The sequence below is a fragment of the Equus przewalskii genome, chromosome 12 (genome assembly GCF_037783145.1).
Source record: "Equus przewalskii isolate Varuska chromosome 12, EquPr2, whole genome shotgun sequence".
In the NCBI taxonomy this organism is placed as follows: Eukaryota; Metazoa; Chordata; class Mammalia; order Perissodactyla; family Equidae; genus Equus; species Equus przewalskii.
Window position 1 is genome coordinate 8751121 of NC_091842.1, and position 11280 is coordinate 8762400.

General features: G+C 55.1%; 1 protein-coding gene across 2 annotated transcripts in view; it reads left to right on the forward strand.

Moving 5' to 3' along the window:
- Nucleotides 1–11280, forward strand: part of ZAN (zonadhesin) — a 33345-nt gene that overhangs the window by 13956 nt on the left and 8109 nt on the right. For both annotated transcript variants that reach the window (XM_070566302.1, XM_070566303.1), the window contains exons 18-34: nucleotides 69–214; nucleotides 871–1014; nucleotides 1384–1491; nucleotides 1615–1784; nucleotides 2238–2440; nucleotides 3736–3877; nucleotides 4176–4423; nucleotides 4659–4839; nucleotides 5164–5275; nucleotides 6968–7068; nucleotides 7357–7533; nucleotides 8546–8754; nucleotides 9020–9161; nucleotides 9546–9793; nucleotides 9885–10049; nucleotides 10229–10353; nucleotides 10691–10989. In XM_070566302.1, coding sequence (XP_070422403.1) covers nucleotides 69–214; nucleotides 871–1014; nucleotides 1384–1491; nucleotides 1615–1784; nucleotides 2238–2440; nucleotides 3736–3877; nucleotides 4176–4423; nucleotides 4659–4839; nucleotides 5164–5275; nucleotides 6968–7068; nucleotides 7357–7533; nucleotides 8546–8754; nucleotides 9020–9161; nucleotides 9546–9793; nucleotides 9885–10049; nucleotides 10229–10353; nucleotides 10691–10989 — 2920 coding nt within the window. The remainder of the gene's footprint in view (nucleotides 1–68; nucleotides 215–870; nucleotides 1015–1383; nucleotides 1492–1614; nucleotides 1785–2237; nucleotides 2441–3735; nucleotides 3878–4175; nucleotides 4424–4658; nucleotides 4840–5163; nucleotides 5276–6967; nucleotides 7069–7356; nucleotides 7534–8545; nucleotides 8755–9019; nucleotides 9162–9545; nucleotides 9794–9884; nucleotides 10050–10228; nucleotides 10354–10690; nucleotides 10990–11280) is intronic.

An 11280-nucleotide genomic window follows, 5' to 3' on the forward strand; every position in this document is an offset into this window, starting at 1 on the left:
GTCTGCTGGGGGTTCTCCTTGAACTCCGGATCTGTGTCTCTGCCTCCTCCCTGGACCCCGCCTTCCAGGTTGGGGGTCAGCAAGTCACCCTCCCAGCGATACCTTCTAAAGGCGTCTTCCTGGCTCCAAGTGGGCGATTTGTGGAGCTGCAGACAGCGTTTGGTTTGCGGGTGAGATGGGATGGTGACCAGCAGCTGTTTATAAGTGTGTCCAGGTGAGGGGGCGACCCAGCGAGGCAGCTGGCACTTCTCCCCGCTCTGCCCCCACCCCCAGGACCCCTGCATCCCTTCCCCTTCCACTCTAGGCACTAATTCTCACTCAAGGGTAGGAAGCCCCCACGCTCAGCTGGCAGAGGCCTCCCTTTGGATGAGGAGACAGCAGGAAATGGTTTCAGGGCAGCGTGAGAATAGCAGGATATACACACAATGCTTTGGGAATGTGCTTGAAGGAGTCCCTAAAGGGCTGTGGGAGCTTTCAGAAGAGTGGTCACTTGACCCCGGTCTTCAAGAAAGAGCGGCTCCCCAGATGCACAAACAAGGGCCAAAAGACCTTATAGAAACAGTGGACAGCAAATGTAAGAAGAAACTAGAATGTCTTAGGGCCAGCCAGAGGTTTGTTAGGGCTGGAAGAAAGGGGTGTGAGAAGACGGGGGCTCAAGAAGAGACTGTAAAGATGGCTCGGGGGCAAGGGCTGGGAGGTCCTTGTGTGCCTGGCGCCTGGCATGGAACCTTCCTCTGAGTCGGCACCTCTTTGTGCTCTGCCCACCTTGAGCCTGGGTCCCCCAGCTCATCCCCTCTCTGCTGTGCTCCCTCAGATGACTGAGGTCCCCTGTCTCCATTAACGCCTCCTCCACTCCTGGCATGCCCCTAGCACCTACTCTGGCAAACTCTGTGGTTTGTGTGGCAACTATGATGGCGACAGTAGCAATGACAACCAGGAGCCGGATGGCAGCCCGGAGCGAGATGACGAGGAGCTGGGCCACAGCTGGCAGATGGTGGAGGATGAGGACGTGGAGTGAGTGGGGACATCCCCATCTCTGTCTCCACCGTCCTGCTCCTTTCCCCTTCTAAGAACGAAACACCAAAAACTGGCATCATGCCTTTTCTCCTTGCCTGCACGCCCCCCACTTCTGTCCTTCTCCCCATCCTGTTCCTGGCCAAGTTCACGAACTCGACCACTCGGCTCACCCCCACTGTCCGTCGTCCTCAGGCATTCTGAACAGCCCTGCCTCTCACTTGGGGACTCCAGGTCTTCCCCCCTCCTTTAGGGCTTGGTGTTCAAATGATCTCCACTAGGGGTGCCCGAGAACCGGGGCTGCAGTGGGAGGGGCCAGGATGGAGGTGACCCTCGGCCCTCAGGGCATTTGGGATGGGTCTCTTCCAGGTGCCAGAAGAACCAGGCCACTCCCCCGTCTTGCACCTCAGCCTTGCTGAACGGTCTGTCGGGGCCAGAGTTCTGTGGACGGCTCGCGGACTCCCATGGAACCTTTGAGTACGAATGAGGCCAGGAAGGGCCGTGCAGGCGGCCACTTGGCACCTGGGGTCCTCCTGGGCGGGAGGTGGGAGGTGGGAGGTTCTGTCCCCTCATTCCCTCTGGCCTGGCCTCTCTCTTCAGGGCATGCCTGCCTCACCTCGGGGCCTCTCCCTTCTTCGAGAGCTGCATGTTTGACCTGTGTAACTTCCAGGGGCTGCAGCTGATGCTGTGTGCCCATATGGCGGCCTTGACTGAGACCTGCCAGGATGCTGGCTATGTAGTGAAGCCGTGGAGAGGACCGCAGTTCTGCCGTGAGTCGCTCCCAGGGCAGGGCCCCTTCCTTCAAGATGCAGATGCAAGCGGAGGGCTGGCATCTAGGAATGCTAGCACCAGCCTGGGGGTCCCTAGTTGGACCCCTTCACTTGCACACCAGGACAGGGAAAGCTGTAGTCAGAAATAGCCACTGAGAAAATCACACAGCCTTCCCAGCCATCTGAAGCTCTGCAGAGCAGTGCCCGTACGTGTGCACACGCATGCCCAGGTCACCGACCACATGTGAAGCATGGACGCGTGGCGTGGGAGGGTGCACAGTGAAAGCTGAGCATCTCAGCTGGCTTCTCCCAGTCGCTCTCTTCTTCTCGAGATTGGGCATGAGCCGCTAGCTGCAGGCCTTCAGAACTCGGCTGTGAACTAGCTATGGACCTTCTTTCTCTTTGCCCTGTCCTGTCTCATGCCCTTCTCACCTGGGCCCCTCCTTCCCCCAGCTCTGGCTTGCCCACCCAACAGCCACTACACCCTGTGTGCCAAGGTGTGCCCCGACACCTGCCATTCCGGCTTCTCCGGCATGTCCTGTCAGGACCGGTGCGTGGAGGGCTGTGAGTGCAACTCGGGCTTCGTCCTCAGTGGTCTCCAGTGCGTCCCCCGGTCCCAGTGTGGGTGCCTCACCCCCGGGGCTGGCTACTTCAAGGTGAGCGCCGGGGCTGGGCAGCCAGAAAGCCCTCCCCCCGTTCTGAAGTCTGTGCAGGCTCGTGGGCCAGAGAGAGAAGAGGGGAAGCCAGGGGGTCATAACACAGTTATTTCCCACACCGCCTGGCAGAGGCTGACACCCCTGGTTCTCTCCCCGTCCATCCCCCTGCCCATCACGTCTCCTGCTAAGGGTCTCTTTCTCCTGCTAAGGGTCTCTTTCTCCGCTGAAGCACTTTGGCCCCTCCCTGGGCGCTGTCACCACAGTCTTCTCAGAAGCAGCATTTAGAGACACATCTTCTTCTGGGGTGCTTCTCTCTTCCTTCTTTGCCTGTCCCTCTCCCAAGGCCAGAGAATGACACAGATGTCCGGTAAAGCCCTCTGCCACCTAATGCCCCTTTGGCTCTCCTCCCCACCCCACATCCACCCACCCTGGTTCCAGGCTGGCCCACTGTGTGCTCTTTGTCCATGCCTGGCTCTCCTCTCAATTTCCCCTTCTCTGTGCCCCTTTTCACCCTACTCTGCCTCCCAGCCACCACGCCTATTGGAATCTTTCCCCTCCTTTGAGGCCCTGTTGCCATGCTACCTCCTCTTTGAAGCCTTCTTTTTTTTTTTTTCCTTAGATTTTATTTTTTTCCTTTTTCTCCCCAAAGCCCCCCCGGGTACATAGTTGTATATTCTTCGTTGTGGGTCCTTCTAGTTGTGGCATGTGGGACGCTGCCTCAGCGTGGTCTGATGAGCAGTGCCATGTCCACGCCCAGGATTCGAACCAACGAAACACTGGGCCGCCTGCCGTGGAGCTCGCGAACTTAACCACTCGGCCACGGGGCCAGCCCCGAAGCCTTCTTGATAAGCAAAGGCAGAAAGCATCTTGCAGGGAGTGCTGAGTGTCTGTCAATGGCAGAAAGCTCTCACTGGGTGCCCTGATTGTCTTCTTTGGGTCCACCTCGTGTTGGAGCACAAAGTCTGTTAGTTTACTTGTTTCCTCCCCTCCCCCCCCCCCCCCCCCGCCACTAGACTGTGAGTTTTGCTTAGGGCAGGGACATCATCCATCTGGTTCATTCCTGAATCCTTAACGCCTGGCACAGTGTAGACAGGTAAATATCTGTTGAAACAGTGAAGGAGCAAAGACATCATGAGATGCCTGAATAAGCAAGCCAGTGCCAGACCTATGCAACTAAGCCTGGAGCTTTGGGATGACAGGATGCCTCCCCAGTGAGCAGGCCAGTGATCTGAACACAGTGGCTAAGAGTCAGACCTGGGTATCACTTCTTTCTCTTCCTTCCTTCCATCCCCCAGATAGGGCAGCAGTGGTTCAAGCCAGGCTGCAGACAGCTCTGTATCTGTGAGGGCAACAACAGAATTCGCTGCGAGCTCTGGAGGTGCCAGCCCCAGGAGGTCTGCAGTCTGCAGGGTGGCATCTATGGCTGCCACGCCCAAGGTGAGCAGTCGGGGAAGGCAAGCAGGGGAATGCCCGTGCAGCCCATGCAGCAAGGGTGTAGCCCTGCCCTAAAGCAGGTTCCCCAGAGAGCTGAGCCATAACCAGGGGCTAGAAGGCAGTTCCCCAAGCCGAGCAGGTCTTCAAGGACCCAGAGAGTGAGGTTGATCTAGTCCCTGTCCTTGACCTCTCCGAGCCAAGCCAACCACACCGATGAGCCATGGGTACCGTTCCAACGTGGACTCGCCAGGATGGCAGCTCAGAGGTCACGCCTCTCTGAACTCCATCTCCTCCTCCCCAGGGACTGGCACCTGCACTGTCTCAGGGGACCCCCACTACCTGACGTTCGACGGAGCCCTGCACCACTTCATGGGCACCTGCACCTACGTCCTGACCCAGCTGTGCTTGGTCAGGTCCCTAGAGAACACCTTCGTTGTGAGTGCCACCAATGAGTTTCGCAGTGGGAACCTGGAGGCCTCCTACGTCAAGGCTGTCCACGTGCAGGTCTTCAACCTCAGAATCTCGCTGATCAAAGGCCACAAGGTCGTGGTACGTGCCTCTGCTCACCTCCCAGGCCCCACACCACCGCCTGCTCAGCATCTCTGCACCTCCTTGTCCGCAGGCCCACCCATCTGGCTTCTGGAGCCCCTGGGGGTAGCCCACAGCAGACCCAGCCCCAGTTCCTGAGACACACCCGCCATCCCCATCCTGTTCCCTGGTCTTGGCCCTGTTCTTGTCCTTGTCTCAAGCGCCTTTCCCTACCTGGTCCTCCCTGCCTCTGTAGCTGGACGGTCGCCGGGTGGCCCTGCCTTTGTGGCCCGCACACGGCCGGGTGAGCATAAGGCCCAGTGGCTCCTTTGTCCTCCTCTACACGGACTTTGGGCTTCAAGTTCGCTATGATGGGAACCACCTGGTCGAAGTGACAGTGCCCTCCACCTACGCTGGCCGGCTCTGCGGGCTGTGCGGTGCGTTCCCTGGACACCTGCGGTCAAAGCTGGGACGGTGGACAGGAGCCTGTCTTGATCCTAAGACTAGGTCCTAAGACAAGGAGCCTATCTTGGTCCTAAATCAGATCATTTAGGAGTCCTAAGTGCCTGTCCACCAGTTAATCGGTTGAGGGTGTTGTGTGTGAGGGTAGGTGTTAGGGGAAGCCGAAGGAGAAGAAGAAGAAAGGGTGGACCTTGGTCTCTTGAGTGAAGAGCGAGGGCTGCCTCTTCTGGGAAGGAAGATGGTGGTCCTGGGGCCGGGTCTGCTGGCAGGGCGCCTCTGTTAACCGCTCCTTCTTCCAGGGAACTACAACAACAACAGTTTGGACGACATTCTGAGTCCGCATAAAAGGCCTGTAGGCAGCTCTGTCCAGCTGGGGATCTCCTGGAAGTCAAATGAGTACTCTGAGCCAGGGTGAGCTGGAAAGGGGGGCAGCCAGGCTCGGGGAGCTGGACTGGAGAGGAGCCTCTGTGGGCAGCCCAGAGGTGTCCTTGTGTGTCCCAATCTCCGAGCCTGGGGTTGAGGAGGTGCTGCTCTGACCTCCCATGCCCTTGCTGGCTGATTTCTCCCGTGCTTACTGACCTCTCCCTGCAGAGCCCTCTTAGGAAGTCTCTCCTGAGATCTAATCTGCTTGTTTTTTTTTTTAATTGAGGTCACACTGGTTTATAACATTATATAAATTTCAGGTGTATATCGTTATATTTCAACTTCTGCATAGACTGCATCGTGATCACCACCAAAAGTCTAGTTGCCATCCATCACTGTACCATGTGCCCATTTACTCCTTACACCCTCCCCCGCCCCTTCCCCTTTTGTAACCACCAATCTATTCTCCTCATCTATGTGTTTGTTTATTTTCCACATATGAGTGAAGTCATCCACATTTGTCTGACATTTCACTTAGCATAATACCCTCAAGGTCCATCCATGTTGTCACAAATGGCACAATTTTGTCTTTTTTATGGCTGAGTAGCATTCCATTGTATATGTATACCACATCTCCTTTATCCATTCATCTGTTTGTGGGCACTTGGGTTGCTTCCAAGTCTTGGCCATTGTGAATAATTCTGCGATGAACATAGGGGTGCGTATATCTTTTCAAATTAGTGTTTTCCTGTCCTTTGGATAAATACCTAGAAGTGGAATAGCTGGATCATATGGTATTTCTCTTTTTAATTTTTTGAGAAATCTCCATACTGTTTTCCATAGTGACTGCACCAGTTTGCATTCCCACCAACAGTGTATGAGGGTTCCTTTTTCTCTGCAACCTCTCTAACATTTGTTATTTTTTGTCTTGTTATTTATGGCTATTCTGACAGGTGTCAGGTGATATCTCATTGCAGTGTTGATTTGCATTTCCCCAATAATTAGTGATCTTGAACATCTTTTCATGTGCCTATCGGTCATCTGTATATCTTCTTTGGAAAAATGTCTGCTCATATCCTCTGCCCATTTTTGGATAGGGTTGTTTGTTTTTCTCATTGATGAGTTGTGTGATTTCTTTACATATTTTGGATATTAACTCCTCATTAGAGAGATGATTTGCAAATATTTTCTCCAAGTTGCTAAGTTGTCTTTTCATTTTGTTGATGGTTTCCTTTGCTGTGTAGAAGCTTTTTAGTTTGATGTAGTCCCATTTGTTAATTATTTTCTTTTGTTTCTCATGCCTGAGGAGACGTGATATTCAAAAAGATACTGCTATCTGATGTTAAAGAGAGTCCTGCCTGTGTGTTCTTCTAGGAGTTTTATGGTTTCAGGTCTTACATTCAAGTCTTTAATTGATCTTGAGTTAATTTTTGTGTATGGTGTAAGATAATGGTCTACTTTCATGCTTTTGCATGTGGCTGTCCAGTTTTCCCAACCATTGATTGAAGAGACTTTTCCTTTCTCCACTGTATGTTCTTGGCTCCTTTGTCACAAATTAGCTGTCTTGAGATCTGACCTTCTTCCTTCCTGCTGCAGCCTCTGACCTTCCTACTTGAGGGCACCACCTTGTTCTCTTCTCCTGTCCTTATTCCCCGCCCTGTCTCCCTCTCCACTGTGGCTTCAGTTTTGGGGAAGTTCTCTCCAGTCCTAACTCCTGCCCTTCCCCCTCTCCTCATCCAGCTGCTTTGTCGGTGGCGCTGGTGGCCAGCCCTCCAGATGCCAGGAGAAGGAAGCGGCAGACACCTGGAATAAGAACTGTGATATCTTAATGAACCCTGTGGGTGAGCCACATCCCCTGCTGGCCCCTTCTCCTTCCCCTAGGGCGGAAGACAGAGGAGGGGGACTGGTGAGGGAGGGAGGGAGAGTGAGACACGACATAGATAGACGATCAGGAGGAAGGCAAATGGCATGCCGAGGCTGCCTTCACCTTCTTGGGAGGCTGACGGGTTCTCGATAAATATGGATTTTGATCAAAATGGATGTCGAATTCCCCCCAAAGCAGCGGCATGGTTCTGCTCCCTTCCCAAGCTTCCTCTCCTCTCTCACACCAGTGTTGTTTCATCTTCCAGGTCCCTTCTCCCAGTGCCATGAGGTGGTGCCACCACACTCCAGCTTCGCCAGTTGTGTGTATGGCCAGTGTGGGAGCAAGGGCGACCCCCTGACCCTGTGCCGCTCCCTGCAGGCCTATGCGTCCCTGTGCGCCCGGGCCGGCAGGGCCCCTGATTGGAGGAATAGCACCTTCTGCCGTGAGTGACCTGATGACCCGCCCCCGCAGCCTGGAGGAGAGCCCCGGAGCCCTGTCCTCTCTTCCTTTCCCTGAACTCTGCTCCTCTGCCCTTCCCTCCACAGCCTGACCCTCAGCCGCCACTGGGACCCTCCTCCCTTCTTGGCTCTCCAGTTGCTCCAAGCCCGACTCCCGTTCTCTGCTAGTCTCCCTGCCCTGGCAGCCTCCTCCATCTGATTCTCACCTCACTGAAAAGTTCCTCCCTTGTTTAGTTACTGCCTCCTTCTCTGCTTACCTGGGCCAGCTCTGTTCCCTTTCTCCCTCTCTTTCCCAGGAACTTTTTTTTTTTTTAAAGCTTCAGTGCATGGTTGTGTTTCCTAGTTATTAGCTTAGTTTTCCACGTGAGCGGCCGCCACAATATGACAACTGACAGACAGGTGGTGTGGTTCCCCGACCGGGAAACAAACCTGGGCCTCGGCAGTGAGAGCACCCAATCTTAACCACTGGGCCACCAGGGCTGGCTCTCCAGGAACGTTTTTTTTTCAACTGTGGTAAAAGATACGTAACATGAAATTTACCACTTTAACGATTTTTAAATGTCCAATTCTGTGGCATTAAGTATGTTCACCTTGTTGTGCAACCATCACCACCATCATCTCCAGAACTTTTTCATCTTTCTGAACTGTCCCCATTAAACACTAACGCCCATACCCCCTTCCCCCAGCTCGGGGCACCCGCCATTCTCCCCTCTGTCTCTATGAATTTGCCTATTCTAGGGACCCCCCCATGAGTGGAGTCACAGTATTTGTCCTTTTGTGACTGGCTTATTTCACTCAGCATAATGCTCTCAAGTTTCATCCATTTTGCAGTGTGGCCAGAATTTCCTTCTTTTTAGGGCTGAATCATATTCCTTTGTGTGGATCAAGCCCATTTGGTTGATCCATTCATCTGATGGATATTCCCGGGAACTCTTCATGTCCCAAGGTCAGGGAGATGGAAATCACTCTGCCTTCCTAACACTGGTTTCTTCTTAGCTCTGAAGTGCCCATCGGGCAGCAGCTACAGCCGCTGTGCCAACCCCTGCCCAGTCACCTGCTTCAGCCTGACCACCCCAAAAGACTGCCCGGCAGCGCTGCCCTGTGCTGAGGGCTGCGAGTGCCAGAAAGGGCACGTTCTGAGTGGGGTCTCCTGTGTGCCCCTCAGCCAGTGTGGCTGCACCGACCAGTGGGGCTCCTACCACCCGGTGAGAGGCCAGACCGCAGGGGGCACACTGCCCTGCTCGGCTCCATGAGTATGGGGGCAGGAAGGCTCAGAGCCAGAGAAGGGGTAGGGCCGGGCAGTGCTAGGGGCTGAGGAGCAAGTCCAGAAGCCGAAAGGCTGAGAAAGGCTAGGGATGGAGGAGAGTACCCAAGTGGAGTGAGCCTCGTGGGGGCCCGGCCTGGGGGAGCCTCCCGTCCATCTCCGCCTTCCAAGTTTCTGTTGGCTCCGCTGATGCCCACGCCCCACAGGTCGGGGAGAGCTGGTTCACAGACAACACCTGCTCCAAGCTCTGCACCTGCTCCACCCACAACATCTCCTGCCTCCAGACGGCGTGCAAGCCTAGCCAGATGTGCTGGCCCCTGGATGGGCTGATGCGCTGCCGGGCCGCAGGTAGGAGGACCCACAGCTGCCCAGAAGAGCTCACCCCCTCACACCCTCTCTGGGTTCCTAGTCCCGCTGTACTGCAGAGCTTCTGGCGGGGAAAGACGACCCCTGCGCTGTCAGGAAGGGCTTCTCGGGGTTCACCCCTGGTTCTCCGAAGCGCCTGTGAACTTAGATGGGCTGTTATAAGTCTCTCCCTGGCAGAATAACACCCGCGCCACCCTACGCCTCACACCTGCTGGCCCTTGTGCTTTGATTCTCGTCTTTTCTTTGTCTTCCTTCCCTTTGCAGGCACCCCCTCCCCACCCCCTTCATAGCGTTTCCTTGAAGGTGGGGAGAACACCTATTCTTGCTCGAGGCTGGGCCATCCTCAGCCCCCTCTCTCTCCTTCAGATATGGGAGTGTGCCGTATCTTGGAGGAGTCCAACTACGTGAGCTTCGATGGCGCCTACCATGCCTTGGGGAGCACCTGCACTTACGTCCTGGTCAAAGTGTGCCACTCCACCATGGACCTACCCTTCTTCAAGATCACTGGCAAGAATGGGGAACGGGAAGGCCAAACCTCCACTTTCTACCTCCGCCAGCTCAACGTCAACATCTTTGGCTTCCTGGTCACCCTGCAGCAGGGCCACCGTGTGCTGGTGAGCTGGGTGGCGTGGGCAGGGAGGGATGACGTGAGCTCTGGGGAGAGGGCTCTGGTCCTTCTTCCTTCTCCCATGTCCTCCTCTGTAGATCAATGGCACACAAGTCAGCCTCCCCTTGACCTCCCAAATCCGGGGCGTCAGCATCACTGCCAGGGGTGCCTACACCGTGCTCAGCATTAACATCGGGGTGCAAGTCAAGTTCGACGGCAATGGTTTCTTAGAGATCAAACTCCCTAGAGCCTATTACGAAAAGGTGGGGAAAACACCTGGCTCTTCTCTAGGAGAGTCAGCCTCCAGGGGCTGATGCCACACTGAAGAGGTCACTTCCCAGAAGGGAGGAGGGCTGTGCCTGTCTCTTTACCCTGGAAGAGGGGGCGCCAATGAAAATGCTCTCTACCTCCCCTGGTGCTCAAAAATCCCGTGTCCCCCCAGGTCTGTGGCATGTGCGGGAACTTCAACGGAGAGGAAGAGGACGAACTAATGATGCCCAGTGACGAGCTGGCCGAGAATGACACCCAATTTGTGGACAGTTGGCGAGATAAGGAGTCCGACCCAAAGTAATTGTCCCCGGAGACTCTCTGCCTTTTCATAGGAGCATGAGCTGGCATTCTAGACTGTTCGGCACACCCAGGATAGGAAGACAGGAGCATTCCTGTATGTGTGTAACTTGACGGCAGTGGCTTCCGGGTCCCAGGAATCTATTTGGGGAAACATGGATGTCTTCCTTTCTCGGCTTTGAAATGTGAGAGGAGCCCAAGTCTGTGTGGAAGGCTGGCCAGAGCTCAGAGCAGCTTGCGGGGAAGACAGAGAGGTCTTCGGGTCATTTGGGAGTGCCAAATCATTGTCATAGGTGGGGCAGTGGCTGTCCCTGTGATGACCCCCTTCCGTTCCCAGATGCCAACAAGATGAGCAGACGGTGACCCCAACAGAACAGCAGGAGAAACCGATTACAGACTGCAGGCCAGCTGACCTAGTGACAGCCCAGAAGGAATGCGAAGCGGCCTTTCACGCTCCGGCCTGGGCTGAGTGCGCCACCCGTGTGATTGTCAAACCCCTCCTGCTCGGCTGTACATACAAGCTCTGTGAGTTTGGAGGGCTAAACCATCTCCTCTGCGAGGCTCTGCAAGCCTTCGGGGCCGCCTGCGAGGCCCAGGGGCTCAAGCCCCCCATTTGGAGAAACAGCAGCTTCTGCCGTGAGTGTCCCCTATGGTCACCCCAAAACTGCTCCCAAGCCCTGCTCCCCTCTGTGTATCCCTTAAAGCTCCTTTCCGCTGGTTCCCGACCTATTTCTGACTCTTTCATGTCTCTGATGTGAACCGTTTACAGTAACCTCTTAGCCAGGGCCCCTGCCAACAAGAGAGCGCGGGCTGCTTCTCGTCTCTTCCTTCGCCAACGCTGCCTTTCCAAAGGAAGTGTAATCGAGTTAGCCCCCTGCATGGCTGTTGCCTGAAAGATTAAGTCCAAGCTCCTCTCTGAGATGTACT